At 47.2% G+C, this 18,218-nt stretch overlaps 1 protein-coding gene across 2 annotated transcripts in view; it reads right to left on the reverse strand.

Moving 5' to 3' along the window:
• The window catches only part of ADGRB1 (adhesion G protein-coupled receptor B1), a 286,315-nt gene that overhangs the window by 87,396 nt on the left and 180,701 nt on the right, over positions 1-18,218 (reverse strand). For both annotated transcript variants that reach the window (XM_062626900.1, XM_062626901.1), the window contains exon 18: positions 688-823. In XM_062626900.1, coding sequence (XP_062482884.1) covers positions 688-823 — 136 coding nt within the window. The remainder of the gene's footprint in view (positions 1-687; positions 824-18,218) is intronic.

The following is an 18,218-nucleotide window of genomic DNA, read 5'->3' on the forward strand; positions in this document are numbered from 1 at the left end:
CAGCCAAAACTTCACAACTCCTCCCTTCCACCCTCCCTTATTCCGGAGTGGGGACACTCCACGCACCCCCATCACCCAGAAAGTGTGGGGTAGCGAACAGGACCCCGAGGCATGGAGTGGGACACGAGTGGGATGCGGTGGGGATGGAAGAGGTGCGGGATGATTCCCCCCCCCTTCCCAAAATGAGACACGTGTGAGGATTTAGTGCGTGGGGAGCCCACAGGAGGGAACACATCCGGAGGGGGCTGCTCGCCCCACACGTTTAGCGGTATCCTGATCCAAAGCATAGGGAAAGAGGCATGGAGGAAAAGGGGGAAGCAGCGCAGCAGCAAGACGCGTGTCCCGTCGTGTACCCCCCCCCCCCCCCCATCCCAAAAGGCATAAACTGCGGGCAGGTCGGGGAAGGGGAGAGGAAGGGCGGCGGTGGAGGGTGATGCAAAGCCTCACGGTGTGTGTCGCTACGGTCCCGGCGACACTGGGCTGCAGCAGGGCTCGGGGCTGTCCCCATCGCCCCTGGTCCCCGCAAGCCGCCCGCCGAGGATGCTCGGCTGCATCCCGGTGGTGTTCCCGTCCCTTCCTCTTTATTTTCCCCGGTCCCCCCCCGCAACCCCATGTGTGTGTATGTGTGTCTATGTCCCCATCCCTCCCTCCTCTCCCCTCTGCTCCTCCCTCCGCGGCGGGACTCACCATGTCGGGGCTGAGCTGGGCTAAGATGGCGAAGGCGGAGAGCCGGTCACACAGGCACTTGGTCCGGGAAGCGTCGAGCGGGACCGTTCGGCAGCCGCGCCAGGACCATGCGCCGGGTGGAGAGGCGGAGGCTCTGCTGGAGGAGGGAGGGAGGGATGGATGGATGCAAGGAGGGAGGGATGGAGCGAGGGAGGGACGGGGCGGCGGAGCGGGGAGAGAGGGAAAGCGGCCGTCAGGGCGGGCGGGGAGCGGGCACGGAGCAGCAGGGGAGACCGCGCCCCCCCCCCCCTCCCCCCCCAAATACCACCCCCCCGGAGCTGGATCCTCTAGGCCCCGCCCCGCTCTGACCCCTCCATCTCTTTCCACCCATTTAAACGTTTCCCCTCCAACCGCCCCCCCCGGGCTGCCCATAGCACGTCCCCATCCCTGTAGCCCACATAGCCCGTGCGCTCACGCATAACGGCACAGCCTTGTCCCACACACCCACTGTGTGGAGGCACAACCTTATAGCTTTGTGATGTACACCCAACATAAGGGTGCATAATCCTATAACCCTGTCCCACATGTTATACACACCTCCTTAACCCTACAGCCCTGTCCCACATATGTTATAGATGCCTCTTTAACCTTATAGTCCTATTCCTTGTATGTTATACACACCTCTTTAACCCTATAGTCCTGTGGTATGGCCCATCCCTGGCAGTGTTCAAGGCAAGGTTGTAAGGTGTCCCTGCCCATAGCAAGGGGTTGGAACTGGATGAAATTTAAGGTCCCTTCCAACCCAAATCATTCCACATTTTTATGATGGCATATGCCCCACATAAGGACGCACAATCCTATAGCTCTGTCCCATATATATTATATACACCGCCTTAATCCTATAGCCTTGCCCCACTTATTCTGTATATGGATGCATAACCTTGTGGATTTGCCTCACACACCCACTATGTGGATGCATAACCCTGTGGCATGCACTCCATGCGTGGATAAATAATCCTATAGCTGTCCTACATAACCCAAATATACACCTCTCACCCTATAGCCTTGTCCCGCATATCCTAAATATGGATGCGTAATACTATAGAGTTGTCCCACACACGATACACACCTTACTTTCCCCATAACCCCATCCCTCATCCTATATACACCATAGCCCTGCTCCACATCCCATATAGAAGTGTCCCACCCATCTTGCCCCCTATATAGATGTCCCCCAGCCACATGAGCCCCACATGGCAGTGCACCCCTTCCCCACATCAATTACCCCAACATATGATTCCACCTCTCCCCTACACCTTCCTCATCCCCCATAACTTCCCCCAATTACTCCCCCTTCCCTTGTTCCCTCCCTGGGAAGCTATGTGGGGCTAAGATCCCCATATAGGCCATGACAGGACTGCCCTCGGATATCCCCTGCATCCCCACAGCTCTGGGCATGGCAGGAGTGCCCCTGCTTCATAGCATGACACTTGAAGACATCAAAGGGACAGCGACCCTGCTTTCTTATGGCATCTTTTCAGCCTGAGAAAGAGCAGCAGGGTGGGGAAGGAGTCATAGATGGGAAAGGCTCCATGTGAGGTTGGCCTTCATCCCATAGATGGGATGCCTCCATCAGGACAGTTACTGCAGCTCCATCTCCATGTGAGCACTAAGGGCTAAGTCAGAAACAGGGGAGCTTATGTTCTGGCTCGCATGACAAGGTACAGTCATCACCTAAAGAGTACAGTGATTTTCCACCCATTGCTTCTGTCTCTTGTCCAGATCACTCTCTGGAACTGTGGTCACACAGGGTGGAAATGAAGAGAGCAAGCGCAGAAATGCAGTGGATGGGGAGAAGGTCGGGATCTATGTGGATAACCTGGGCTTCACTGGAGCCTGGGATGTGGAAGCAGAGCCAGAGGGCCATATGCCTTCACCGGAGGAGCACGGGGGTAACACATCCCCTCTCCACATCTGACTGTCCTCTGAGGAAGGACCAAAGCAGGAATGCCAGCAGCAAGCTCAAGGCAGCTCCAGATGGAGCCAAGCTGCTCGGCAGCCTTAGGTGCATCACAGATGGCCTGAACTTCTCTATACTGCTGACTCCAATAGACCTGCCTTGAATTGCAGAGAAGGCTTTTGGAGGTCTTGACTCCGTGCACACACTAACACATTCCTCACACAACAAGACAGAGCATCCCTCCACCTCCGCTGTGCAAGAACACGCTGGGTACCAACAGGGTAGCAGAGCATCAACACGTGCTGTTGATTGTGTTGTGATTATCTACTGGGATCCAGTTTAATACGTGACACTGAGCCTTCCCGAATTAGCTCTGTTTCAGATTAAAGCACTTTCCATAGCTAAATAAATACAGCCAAACTATTTTTACTGTAGAAGTTGTCAGCAACACACAGAACAGTTTTGCTTTCTTCCTGAATGTCTGGACCCTGCTGCATGTCAATGTGGTGGATGATGGGACATACATCTCTCTTCCCAGGAGAGTCAGCCCTGCACATGCTCTTCTGCTGAGCTAAGTCACATCATCCTGGGTTCAAAATGAAATGGGGGAAGTTCAGCTTGGCCATAAGGAAGAAGTTCTTTACTGTGAAGGTGCTGAGGCACTGGCACAGGGTGCCCAGAGAAGTGATGAATGCTCCATCCCTGGCAGTGTTCAAGGCCAGGATGGACAGAGCTTTGGGTGACATGGTCTAGTGTGAGGTGTCCCTGCCCTTGGCAGGGGGTTGGAACCGGATGATCTTAAGGTCCTTTCCAACCCAAACTAATCTATGAGTCTCTGATTCTGTCTCACAGAGAATCTCAGGTCCAGGCATCATTCTTTGGCCTCTTCCACTCACCCATTCACCAACACCCTTCTTGGAAGGGACTAAGAGATCCAAGGCCAATCTCAGAGGGAATACAAATTCCCTGTTCTCCCCTATACGTACTGCCTGTACTTCCAAGAACTACATTAGCCAGTTCTGCTTATTCACTGTCACCAAGACAAATCCCTTATTTGCACTGTGTGCAAATAAAGACAAATGCTCACACTACCAACCAGTTCTGTGTTCTCCTAGAAAGTATTCATTTAGCTTGACAAGATCTATTTTGTGTAAGCTGATTACTATTAATTTCTCTGTTTTAATGAGCATGCTATTATTCAATTATAATCATAATATTACCCGCAATCCCTTCACCTTTGGATGGTGCGTTATTGTGCCTAGGACATACGTGAGGCAGGCGGCTCTGAAGTGAAGCTGTGGTGCTTAGGGACACACTCCTCTCTCCAGACTTTGGGAACACTTCCACCCTTCCTTTACAAAAGAGTAATAATCCCCAATTAGCCTTAACCTGTTCTTTTAACACTCCTGCATGCAAAATTCCTCTGTCTTGTTTCTCTTCAAAAGATTCCACTCAATTGGACGATGGACAGCATGTTTTCCAGCTGCTGGGGTAATGAAAAGTATTTCATTAGCCTGAGATGGGGATTAAGTAACCAGGCTCTCTTCCAACTACAGAATACAGGCATTTATTGCAATTTCTGCGTTATTATAAATAAAACTATCATTTCTAGCTAGTAACAACCCAATGCCATTAGGATTTATTTGGGGTTTACTATAAATTTAACTTTTGATTTATTTCAACCACAGTGAAAGCCTTACTTTCAATTTTTCCTGTCTTTCTCAAGCTTTTACTTTATATTGTTTGCAATCAAGTAACCCTTCATCTGTATCTCTACAACAGCTTTTACTTTGCCTCTAAAGCAGACTGCTGTTGGGTTTTGCAGATAGAATCACAGAATGGTTTGGGTTGGAAAGGACCTCAAGATCATCCAGTTCCTACCCCCTGCCATGGGCAGGGGCACCTCACACTAAACCATGTCACCCAAGGATCAGTCCAACCTGGCCTTGAACACTGCCAGGGATGGAGCACTCACAACTTCCTTGGGCAACCCATTCCAGTCCCTCAGCAACCTCACAGTAAAGAACTTCTTCCTTATATCTAACTTGAATTTCCCCTGTTTCACTTTGAACCCATCACCCCTTGTCCAGTCACTACAGTCCCTGATGAAGAGTCCCTCTCCAGCATCCTTACAGCCCCCTTCAGACACTGGAAGCTGCTCTGAGGTCTCCACGCAGCTTCTCTTCTCCAGACTGAACAGCCCCAGTGTTCTCAGCCTGGCTCCATACAGGAGGTGCTCCAGCCCCTGAGCATCCTCGTGGCCTCCTCTGCACTTGCTCCAACAGCTCCGTGTCCTCCTTATGCTGAGGACACCAGAACTGCACCCAGTGCTGCAAGTGGGGTCTCAGGAGAGCAGAGTAGAGGTTTATTTGTAATTTTTTCTTATTATTATTATGATTACTATTACTACTATTGCTATTACTAATACTATTTCATTGAGGTTTTTTTTAGTGCTCTACTTATCTTTTTCATAGATGGCTGTGTGGATATCTACAAAGGTGCTCTTAAAACATCTCCTACTTATCCTTAACGTTTTCTTCCTAAGGAGGTTTTTGCAACAAACAGACATGCTGAAAGCTCTCATTCTTAAAGCATCAAATACATGCACGTTGACACACACGTACACCCCCTGCCCCCAGGCAATTTGAACTTTCTTGAAATGTGTGAATAGAATTGCCTTAACATCGCTTTCAGTGCTGAAACCCAGCTTTGTTCATTTCCCAGCTTTCAGAGTAGATGAGGACAGATCTGGGCCATGCATCAACAGAAGTAACCTCATCAAAAAGAAGGAATCTGAAAGTCGACCAAACCAGGAAAAGCCCAGGGGAGGTATCAGCAAACAAATAACACTCCCTAGGTGCTGTGCCTGGGCTCACACTCTCATGGTGGAGATGCTGACAGTACAGCAGTGAACACAATATCAGAACAAAGCCTATCCAGGGCCAAAGCCACACTTGGCACAGTCTCATATCCATTTCTAGATGCACATACAGAAAAAGGACATAGTGATATCTAGGTGGAAAGCAAAAGAGAAAACTCTCACTCTTCTAAGTCCCAGTCTGATGCCTGCTTTTCTATCCCATTGGATTCAAAGAAATCAAACGAATCAAAGTCATCCAGTTTTTACTTGAAAAGCTGCTATAAATCCTATGAAGGATGGGTGCTGTGGGACATGCTGAGTCAGAAACATGGTATAAATCACCTCAGAATAAGTCCAAGTATGCCATTTAATAGAAAATGGAAATCTGGCCCTCATTACTAACAGTGATTATTAATTGATGATTATCAGTTATTAAACTACTCAGAATATACAGATGCTCTAAAAAGCATGTCCATTCCTCTGGTCTTAAACTCCTTAGACGAATAACTCTTCTCTCAACCTTTCCTTTCTCTCTACAAATCTATTTAATTACCTATTCTCATTGCCTTGCAACCCTTTTTATATGAACATCTCTGCACCCTTTTGGGATGTAGCTTGGAGATGGGTTGGGGAAATGTGATAGGACAAGAGGGGAATAGGTTTGAACTAGAATAGGGTACATTTAGGTTAGATATTAGGCAGAAGTTCTTTACTGTGAGGGTGCTGAGGCACTGGTACAGGGTGCCCAGAGAAGCTGTGGCTGCCCCATCCCTGGCAGTGTTCAAGGCCAGGTTGGACACAGGGGCTTGGAGCACCCTGCTCTAGTGGAAGGTGTCCCTGCCCGTGGCAGGGGTTGGAACTGGGAAAGCTTTAAGGTCCCTTCCAACCCAAACCATTCCATCATTCTTTGATTTGTGGATAGGAGAACATGACAGGGGAGCCAACAGCCCCTTTTCACCGTCCATGTGCTACCATGTGGCAAGAAGCAGGCAAACCTCAGTCTTTAGAGATCTGTTTGAAAGGTTTCTTGTGTATTGCTCCATCACAAGGGCTAACCAATGCATCATCTATAGGTTTGTGCATTGCTTTGTTCAGGCAAGGTGTTAGCATTGCCTTATTCCCAGTGTGGATATGCTATTCTGAACCCTCCTTCAAGTCTAACTTCTGGATTCAGCCTGTGTTTCTTTGGTTTAAAATTAATCTTGAGTCCATACGGTTGCTGAGAAACTCCTAAAAAAGCACAATTCATTTGAAACTCGAAAGCTTCAAAATCACAGCTGTACTGATGTGAAATCAACGTGAAAAATGGCAATCTTGTGATTTTAGGTGGTCTCATTCATAGTTTCAGTGTTTGAGCCTGTTCAGTGTTAACTGCTGCAGATGATATATTCAATACCACCAAAAGACATCTAATGGAATCTCTCCATGGTCCAGGGAATCACATCTGAGGGAGTTTTGTTCATGTTGGATGCAGACAGCATTCTGCACATGGGCGTGTAGGTTCAGCAAGCAAGTATTACCAACAGCCTCATAGTTCAGGGAAGACTTGAAGTCCTAAAATATTCAAATCACTGAATTTTGTAATATAAAGTTGGCTCCGCTGGGATCTGCTCAAGTTACAAAACAGAGATATTACGAAATGGGCATACTGCATATTTGAATGTAAAATACTTTCTTCACGGACCTAATTAAAAGCTGTAGAATTAAATGCGATATTAATGAACAGGTCCATAAGGGAAGGCACATGTGTGTGCTGGCATGTGCATGGCTGTGCATCTGTAGATCAATCCCAAGCCTTTGTATGCTCAGCAAAAGCTTTAATTCTGCAGAAAAATACACTGGGTTTGTAATGGAAAACATGGGCTCAGAGCTCAGTGGAGAAGAAAAAGAGCAGAATTTGAGTTATTCACAAATATTGAATCCAGGTACACTAATAAGGAAGCAGAATTATTTCCATGCAGTCTCAAGAGGGGACGGAAGATGGAGGAACTTTACTAAAGGGAAAACGTGGGCAGAATATTAGGGAACAGTGCAGTGAGACTGATTGCAAACCAGTCAAAAAGGAATTGTAGAAATCCCCCAAGCAGACTGGTGTAAAGAATATTGTACTGGGAAGGGTAACAGGAAACCTGACAAATCCTTTCTGTCTCCAATGTCTATGATCAGATTTATCTCCAGTGTGATTCCAGTGATGCTCCAGAAGATAATGTTTCACCATGAGCATGAACACTGAGCACTTGATGGGGAAAAGCAATTAAGCACTGTCTTGTAGATTTAAATAGGAGCTAAGCACATGCTTAAGGACTTTCTCAAATAGAAATGTTATTCTGAATAGGAATTTGCACAAATGGAGAGCCTGTGTTGCGGGAAGAGGCAGGGATCATAGAATCACAGAATGGTTTGGGTTGGAAAGGACCTTAAGATCATCCTGTTCCAACCCCCTGCCATGGGCAGGGACACCTCACACTAAACCATGTCACCTAAGGCTCAGTTCAACCTGGCCTTGAACACTGCCAGGGATGGAGCATTCACAACTTCCTTGGTCAACCCATTCCAGTGCCTCACCACCCTCACAACAAAGAACTTCTTCCTTATACCTAACCTGAACTTCCCCCGTTTCAGTTTGAACCCATCACCCCTTGTCTTATCACTACAGTCCCTGATGAAGAGTCCCTCTCCATCATCCTTGTAGCCCCCTTCAGATCAAAAAGAGGTTGTAAAAAATGGGGTATTATATTTGAGACTTAAGTAATACAAACAACCTCCAGAAGTTTCTTCCACCCTCAGTGATTCTGTGATTCTCTGCTGCTTGCTTCACATGGACCATTCACCCCCTTACTAACCAAGCAGGTCATGCAAGTACTTGGCGTGGCTCCAGCTGGCAGACTGATTATTAATTTGGAGAACGAACCAGAGATGAAGTCAAAGTTAATCCTTTTTGTGGGATTCCCAAAAGCAATTTTCATTTCCAGCCAAAGGCTGCCCCAGAGCGTCTCTCAAACACTTTGGCTCTGCACAATAGCTCGGCATGAAAAATGTACAATCATTTTCTGCAGCAAGTGTGTGAGAGTCATCATTACTGCAGGACCTCAGAGCTAGATTAAAAAGGGGATGGTGCCTGGGAAAAAGGGACATGAAAAGGTTTACACCTTTTGAATAACAATAAAAAATGCTTTAACGTTATATTTATCTACATAGACTATAGATATAATTGATATAATATTTAAATAATAACAAAATCGTTAGTTTGCTGCTAAAACAGCCATAAAGGATCTCATGCCAGATAGGTAAATGCTGAAACAAATTGAACACGGCACTAAATATGGGCTAAAATCAATCTCTAACACTCTAGCTGCTTGGGAAGTTTTGGATGCTGTCAGTGCCAAAGGAGTAATTGTGCTCTGGTTAGTTTAGACCTTCCTAAGAAGTGAATAAAAGTCACAAAACTCTATCACAAGGGTCATGCTATTATCCAAGAGATAATTCATTCTTTTTGTGATCAATGCACTGATTCAAAGCCAGGCTGAGCTCTCAGCTATACTACTGAACACCCCGTGAGACATCTCACACATCCAGGAAGACAGTCAGGGCTTACTGGAGCAAAACCTATCCTCCTAAAACCCCTATGCACTCCTGCATCCCTGAATTTGAAGTGTAGCACCAGTTTGGAGACATCCATGTAACCTAATCGGAAAACTGAAGCTCCAGTGCAATAACTGTTTCTTATTACACCTGATCTCAGTGTACAACAAGCGTAGGAAAGGAATAGTGCATCATCAACCTCATTTAGCTCACAGCCCAGAAAGCCAGCCATATCCTGGCTGCATCATGAGAATCATGGCCAGCAAGTCAAGGCAGGGGATTCTCCCCATCTACTCCATTCTCATGAGACACCCCCTTCAGTTCCGCATCCGACTCTGGGGCAACAGCACAAGAGGGATGTGGAGCTGTTGGTGTGAGTCCAGAGGAGGCCATGGAGATGCTCCGAGGGCTGGAGCAGCTCTGCTCTGGAGCCAGGCTGAGAGAGCTGGGCTGGGGCAGCCTGGAGAAGAGAAAGCTCCTGAAGGGGAGACCTTTTTGCAGCCCTTCAATGCTAAAAGGTGAGTTACAAGAAAGATGAGGGCAGACTTTTTAGTAGAGCAATAGGACAAGGGGTGATGGTTTTAACCTAAAAGAGGGTAGATTCAGGCTAGATCTAAGGAGGAAATTCTTTACAATGAGGGTGGTAAAATGCCGGCAGAGGTTGCCCAGAGAGGTGGTTGATTTCCCATCCCTGGAAGCACTCAAGACCAGTCTGGACAGGGCTCTGAGCAACCTGAACTAGTTGAAGATCATGCTATCAAATACCTCATAGCAGCCTTCCAGTATCTGAAGGGAGCTTATAAGGGTGCTGAGGAGGGACTATTCATTAGGGACTGTAGTGATAGGACAAGGGGTAACAGGTTCAAACTTAAACAGGGGAAGTTTAGATTGGATATAAGGAAGAAGTTCCTTTAGGCTGAGAAAGTCGGGGCTGTTCAGCCTGGAGAAGAGAAGCTGCATGGAGACCTCAGAGCAGCCTTCTAGTATCTGAAGGGGGCTATAGGGACACTGGAGAGGGACTCTTCGTTAGGGACTGTAGTAACAGGACAAGGGGCAACAGGTTAAAACTTAAACAGGGGAAGTTTAGATTGGATATAAGGAAGAAGTTCTTTACTGTGAGGGTGGTGAGGCACTGGAATGGGTTGCCCAGGGAAGTTGTGAATGCTCCATCCCTGGCAGTGTTCAAGGCCAGATTGGACAGAGCCTTGGGTGACATGGTTTAGTGTGAGGTGTCCCTGCCCATGGCAGTGGGGTTGTAACTGGATGATCTTAAGGTCCTTTCCAACCCTAACTATTCTATGATTCTATGAAGATCTCCCTGCTCACTGCAGAGAGTTTGGACTAGATGACCTTTAAAGGTCCCTTCCAACCTAAACCTTTCTATGCTTCTATGATGAGGAAACTCAGACACACAAGGGAGATGCCAATGGATACAGTCTTGTAAGCGGGCACTACTAGAGCCCTGGGTTTGGAGCAAGCAGTCACTTCTGAAGTGACTGAGCAGCATTGCCAACATTCAATAAATGCACCCATGCATCCTTTGTATTCTTCACGAGAAGAAAACAAACCCCATGATCTCTGGAGCCACTCTGAAAATTTTTGCTCAGCTGCTGAGATCGTTCTGTCTCCTAATGCGCTCTGTTTGGCACTGATGCCTTTTTCTTACCCTACCCCAGCAGACAGAGCTGGCACTGAACAAAACAGTTTTCTGCCGGTAGGAAGGAATCAATAATCATATTAGCAAGTATTATTAAATTAGCTCTTTAGAAAAAACAATGAAAATTGAAAAAAAAAAGGGGGGGGTGGGGTGGGAAGTCTAATATTGATCCAGTTGGATTGTGTAAGGAAAATGAAATCAGGGCAGGAATATTAATTCTTTCAGAGGCCCCTTATTCAAGGTGTTTTCAGCTGATTTGCTTCAAAACTGACTTAAGAAAAATCAAGACAATGGTGATTTAAGAAACGATTCATAATCTGTGGGATATAGGGATATTTGGGATGTCCTCCAGGTTCTTTTTGTGTATGGGGGAGGGAGGGACAGGAAGAGAAAGTTACAAGGAGGTTAAAAGTAAAGCCTTTCCCAGCTGTGAATTCGTAATCACCGCTAACTGGATTGGAGCATTTTGCAGGGGACAAGGTAACCTACTATCTGGAAATTAGCCCCAGAAAGAGACAGAAACAGCCCATACGCAGCATCCAGTCTGAAGCCTTAATTACCATAAGCAATGTTAAAATGCACAAAGAAATACATATCGCCACTGAAATAAAGCATATGGCTGGCTAAATACCCTTAAGATTATCTGGAGATAATCTTTTCAGGCACCATAAGTACAGCTGACACTGAGCTGTAATGACTCTCATCAGAAGGCCACGCCATCCCACCGGAGAGGAAGCTCAGCACTTCCCAACATCGTCAGTCTCCTGGGCTTTGGACTCTGCTGTTTGAAATCCAGAGCATGTGGTTGATAATTAATGAGCTCTTTCCCCCTGTACATCCCTGCTCCACAGCTCCAGCAGAAGGCCTGAAATGCAGGCATAGAATCATAGAATGGTTTGGGATGGAAAGGACCTTACAATCATCCAGTTGCGAACTCCTGGCATGAGCAGGGACACTTCACACTAGACCGTGTCAGCCAAGGCTCTGTCCAACCTGGTCTTGAACACTGCCAGGGATGGAGCATTCACAACATCCTTGGGCAACCTGTTCCAACACCCCACCACCCTCACAGTAAAGAGCTTCTTCCTTATATCTAACCTGAATTTCCTCTGTTTCAGTTTGAACCCATCGCCCCTTGTCCTACCACTACATCATCTCTTGCAGATGAAACTTGCACCATGCCTTGGTCTCTGAAGACCTGCCTCTGCACTAGGAAAGGTGGGGTGGGAGAGAACTTCATCACTGGGTCCATACCCAGTGATTCCATTGTTCTTCTAATTCCCTGCCAGATTTCCTTTCCAAAGGCAGCCACAGGATACATATTTCATTGGGATGGACCCCCAGAAGGACAACTCTGCCCCTTTATCCTACCCAGTAAACCACTGAACAACCCTGACTGTGAAAGTCGAAGTTTTGATACAAAAGACCTGATACCACATAGAAAAGAGAAATATATAGAGAGAATAAATAGCAAAACTGAAGACACTGCTTGTGTCCTTGGTCTTTAAACCAAATACAAATGTGAAAATCGCTGCGAGGTGTCACAGTATTCATGTTGCAGAGGAAACCAGTTCAACAGCTCCTGCACGTCGAACCTGGGGAAATATTCCTTCCCGACCAGCAGTTAATAATACAGATATGATCTCTTCCACAGCGTCACAGCCCAGCTTACACACATCAGGAATTTGGCTTGAAATACCAGGAGAATTTCTTTTCTTTTCATATCTGAGATCTTTTAGTCTTGTGGATTTTCACCTTTAAAAGGATGACATTTTCAAGGTCCTCTACAGAACCCTGCAAAATAGAAACAGAAAAGCCTACAGCTCCCTGTAATCCCATGACTTCATGGCTTTAAGAAAGAGAAAAATCATCCTCAGATTTAGCTACACTGCAAACACTGGTATCATCAGGTCTGCTCACCTGTCAGTGACTGCAGAAGATGACCTTGGACTACCTTCCACAATAAATCAGAGTTTCCTCTGTCCAATGCTTTATACTCTGCTCTTAAACTTGCTATTGCTAAAAGCTCCATTACAGCATTTCTGGTATCTCTCCAACGTAAGATGCTCTGGCCATAACTTCTAATCTTATTCTGGGGCAAAGCTGCCTCGTTGGAGCTTTTCTGCTACACCAGAATAACAGAGCAATAAATAGCTCCTTAGATATCAGGATTGTTTAGGGATGAAGGTGAAAACAGGAGCTATTGTAAACAGAGGTTGGGACTTGCTGAAGTTGACTTTCCTGAGTGAAGTGTACCACTGGGACAAGTGGGGAACAGAAAGATGAACAGTGAGTCTCATTAACATATAGGGCTCCTTTCCAACAAAGGACAAGGTGAAATCAGTGAGTGATGTATCTGTCTCCCTCCCACCCCTACATGACATTCACAGCTGCTTATCCAAGCTTTGCAGGACTGTTCTCTCCGGGAGCAGCTCCGCGGGTGTCCTTGACTAGAGAGAGCTTGCATGGAAATGTTTTGGCAGGTCTTGCAAAGCAAAATCAGGTGCCAGAACTGTGCTGGTTGGGCTGTCACCCATTTGTGCTACCCTGAACACCCTCCTGAAGCTGCCTGCTCTAACAAACGTGTAGAAAGAGCGTGTTTTCCAGCTAGACATGAAAATATCTCAGTTTCTGTATCAGTTTTCCAGCTGTAATTTCTCAATTACCATGAGATGCCTGACACGTTATAAGCTTGTAGCTTGTTATGCACTTAGTCCCTCTCATGCTAGGAAGACTCAAACTGGATCATGGTACAAAAGATGGGATGGACTCAGCTTTTCTCTTTCAAAAAGGATGCGGCTCTTCATGAGGGATTGTAGCAACAGGACAAGGGGTGATGGGTTTAAACTTAAATGGGAGAAGTTCAGGTTGGAGATAAGGAAGAAGTTCTTTACTGTGAGGGCTGTGAGGCGCTGGAAGTGGTTGCCCAAGGATGTTGTGAATGCTCCATCCCTGGCAGTGTTCAAGGCCAGGTTGGACAGAGCCTTGGGTGACATGGTCTAGCGTGAGGTGTCCCTGCCCGTGGCAGGGGGTTGGAACTGGATGATCTTAAATTCCTTTCCAACCCTAACTGTTCTATGCTTCTAAGATTCTATGATTTCAAACCAGGCTTTAACCTATCCGTGGTGCAGGCAATCCTCTCTGTCTGCCTTCTCCAGCAACCAGTGACGATCATTTTGGAGAAATTGGGAGTTTCCCCGTTACACAAAAAACAATATTCAATGCCCAGAAGTGATAAGCAGCAGCCTTGTCACATGTACTGAAAACATGTCAGGGAAGAGCCTCAGAGGAGCCGAGTGCATTGGCAGAGAACACTCTTCTCCACACCTGGACCTCATGGTCCCATGCTTGAATCTCATGGGAAAGGAGGCTTGGGAAGTGTGGCGAAACAAGCTAGTAAATGCTTTTGCTTAATGTACCAGATGCCAAAATAAATGTAAGACATTGCAGCCAATGGTTAACAAGCTGGAACTGCTCCCTTTGGTTAGTCAAGGATGTACAAATGCGTTTGGTTTTAAGGCAGGGAAAGCAATATAGACATCTGGTAGGAGATACCTCACATCCTCTTTAAGGTATGGTTAGGCTGCCTTAGGTATGGAAGCATCCATGTCTTGTTTGCCATTCAGCACTTCCACCTTCTTAGATGACCCCAAAAGAGCCTAAAAGGACTCAGAGCTTCACAAAGCCATAACCCAGAGGTCAGGAAAGCAGAAGGATAGTTATCTGGCATGGGGAGACGACCACAACCGTCATCCCATGGTTGCTCACACCAAACCCTAGGAATGATAGAGCACTGGGCTTGTCCAGCTGGAGAATTTGAACATTATAGAATCAGAACCAATCAAGTTGGAAAAGACCTTTAAGATCATCAAGTCCAACCATTACCCCACCACTGCCAAGGCCACAACTAAACCATGTCACTGAGGGCATCATCCACATGGGTTTTGAACGCTTCCAAGGATGGTGATACCACCACTGTTCCAAACCTGACCATCCTCTCTTTCCCTTTTCAGCCTTACTCTCTGAAACGGCCCTAGCAATCCCTATGCTCTTCCAACTTTTCATGGCAAAGTCAGGGATGCAGAGACACAGCCTGCCTCTTGTCTGCCTATAAACAGCACTTCACAGAACAGAAAACAAACACTGCTCCCAATGTCTCAGCCCTGTCTGGAAGAGTACAGGAGGCTCCAGGGCCAGGTTGGGAAGAAGGATGTCTCTCTTGCCACCAAAACACTAGCTCCAGGGTACAGTGCTTCTCAGAAGCCTAAATCAGAGACTGTTAATGGCTGAGTGCAGGGCTAGCGGATGAAGAGACAAAGAAGAATAAATCAGGCAGATGACAGAGGGGCTGGGAATAGGAGGAGGTAGCAGACGGTAAAAGAAATTAAATCAAGAAGGCAAATTAAGGTGCTGCAGGCATAGATGAAGATGCTGGATTAAAGATTAACCGTAACCAAGTGGGAGATGCAGTCCTTTAAAGGTACAGATTGCTTCAATGCACTTAGCAAAACCCCACACAAATCTCCAAAGAATAAAGTCCTCACAGATGCAAGTGGATCATAGGAACATATAGCTGGGAACCCTGGATAGCTTCATGCTCCAGTGTCTCCAGATGAAAACAGGCATTAAAAGCAGAGCAAGGGCAATCACCCTAGAAAATGGAAAGTCCTGCGCTGGCTGAGGCAAAGGGTGCAAAAAGTCCTTTGGGAAGCTCTTGGCACTGTACAAACACATTACGGGGGTATTTTGAAACCAGACTGTACCCATGGGAGCTGTTGATCCCTTTGGGGCTGCCTGTTCACTGAGCATTTCCTAATTCATGTCTTGCCAAATAGCTGCAAAGGAATGGTGGGTGAGACTGAAGCTCACCTCTCACACCTCAGAGCACATCCCCATCAAACTGCAAACAGGTGAAGCAGGTCACCTTCCAGCTCAGCCACTGGGCACAGAAGATACATGTCCCATCATGGCACATTATGCATTTGTAACCATTTCACAGCATCACTCTGGGATTGCTGGGGTGAAGGTTGCTTATGCATTGCCACCCCTTTTTAACATAAGCAACTCACTTTATGCAGTGGTGCATCTAAGACATTGCTTCTCTTTGTCAGGGACTGTAGTGATAGGATAAGAGGTGATGGGTTCAGACTGAAACAGGGGAAGTTCAGGTTAGATATAAGGGAGAAGTCCTTCACTGTGAGGGTGGTGAGGCACTGGAGCAGGATGCCCAAAGAAGTGGTAAATGCTCCATCCCTGGCGGTGTTCAAGGCCAGGTTGGACAGAGCCTTGGGTGACATGGTCTAGTGTGAGGAGTCCCTGTCCATGGCAAGGGGGGTGGAACCAGATGATCTTAAGGTCCTTTCCAACCCAAACCATTCTATGATTCTATAGAGTAAGGAGGGTGCATGGAAACTAAATGGGGGTCACGGGATTCACTGTTGAAAAACCCTGAGGCATTCTTATCATTTCTTTCAAACACACTAACAAAGCTCTCCTGGGCAACACAGACTTGTAATGACAGTAACAGCAGGTTACTTCGGGCTGTATTAGCCTGTCTGTTATGGTCCAACCCTGCTCTTTGGACAGGCAGAGCTTTGAGCCTCGATGTTATCAACACAACTGCCCCGTGATCAGAAACATCAAAACCAAAACCCACTTCAAGCCTCAAGCTGGATGTCAGCAGGCTCTGAGGAGCAATTAGGATGTCAGGGAGCAGGGGAGAGTAGCAAAAGGCACGCACATAGGGATGCTGGTCTCTAGATGAGAAGGTTTAGTCATTGTGAGTTCATCTACTGCACTTCTTTCTCTGACGGTGCTTTCCTTTGCTCCTTCCTCTCTCTTTGGCCTCCTTTTCCTCTGCACTCTGCAAAAGGAGCATTTCATGGAAGCAGAGCAGCCGAGAGCAGCCGAGCTCAGAGCCCTTTGAATGCGTGGAATGCCTCCTTTCCTCCCAGCTCCAATTTTGGAAAGCAACATCTGCCCATTCCTGAAGGTCATTTTGATCCTGGTTCAGGGATGCTGCATTGCTGCTCGCCACCTCCTCATTGTTATTCTGTGCCTATAGCCACTATAGATGTCCTGTCACATTATATGCTGGTTTGTTACAGGGTTTGGAAGGGAGGGCGTATATAAAGTGTAAAGCAAACCACAAAAGCCCACCCTGGTATGACCAGTGTGATTTCTGACTTGCATTATGTGGGTGCATAAAGGGATCTACAGGAGAGTTTGCTTTGGATTTACATTAGCAGAGGAGGAGGAAACCTCTGTGGAATCAAGATGATGCTAATGCAGTGAGGGGGCTGCTGCACTAGGGGCTAAATAAATGCTAATAAATAATGCTGATGTTTAAAATCCTACCCTGTCTCCTTGAACAACCTGTCCCAGCCCTCTGGGGTGCTGATCAGATGCTTTCCCACCAGGGGATCGATGTAAACAGCTCCCAAGTGGGCAGGACTGGGATCAATCAGAGGCAGAGGGTGAGATCCTTCTGTGGGGCTGCACTGCTCAGCTGGGATCAGAGCAGCAAGCACAGAGGAGGCTGGATTCTGCTCCAAGCCACGCTGCTGGGGATGGTACCTTGACCTACTTCGACATGTGTGACATCAGTGAGGATGCAGGGATGCAGAAAGCCACAGATATCACAGCTCATGGAAATCAGGGAGCAATGGAACAAACTTCCCTCTTCCAGCCTGCTTGAAAGCCTGGGCGTACTGGCAGGAGGCTGAAACACAAATCAAACTCCAGACCTGCAAAGCTGGCAGCGGTTTTCCTGCTGGAATATTTCCCTGCTGTGCAAGCCCAGTGTGGACGGTGTGACTGCAGCCAGGTCTGCTCTAATTCCCGCTTTCCCAATGGATGTGGCTGGGAGGAAAGGCACGCCTGACCTGCAGCCATGGCATCCCGGCGCTGTGCAAAGAGCAGGAACAAGGAGCGGAATGACACGGATCTGCCTGTGCTTTCCTTAGGAAAGCAGGTCACGGGGGAGGAGGGGGAGCTTTGCTGCTGCAAATGTATTTAACTGGAGCTCCGCTGGTAATCAAACACTCTGCCAGCCCCTGGAATGCAGGCGAAGAGGGATTGCTATCAAAGTCTTTTAAACCCACTTTCTGCTAATGAAAATGGCTTTCAGAGCTGGTGGAAGCCTCTCTCCTCCCAGCAACACTTCTTCATTAGGCTTTATCCTCCTTCCTCCCCCATCCTGCCTTACCTCTGCATCTGGGCAACGCAAAGGACAGAGTGTTCCCTAAGGAAGGCAGAGAGCGGGCTTGATCTCGCGCTTCCATCAGCATCCTTACCCTCAGCCAAACTGCTTGTCCAAATTGGACAGATGTTGCAGCATCTGTGCAAGCTCGCACTTGACTGTCTGCTGTGTTTTATGTGCTGAAGTTCAGCTGAGCTGCAGTGACGGGGTTTGGAGGGGCTCAAAGAGTATTCATCCAATGGGGGGTTTCTGATTTAGTAGGAAGAGGTGGAAATACTCCTCAGCTAATTAA

Source organism: Pezoporus occidentalis, unplaced genomic scaffold (genome assembly GCF_034315485.1).
Source record: "Pezoporus occidentalis ecotype Australia unplaced genomic scaffold, CSIRO_AGI_Poc_V1 ctg3, whole genome shotgun sequence".
NCBI lineage: Eukaryota > Metazoa > Chordata > Aves > Psittaciformes > Psittacidae > Pezoporus > Pezoporus occidentalis.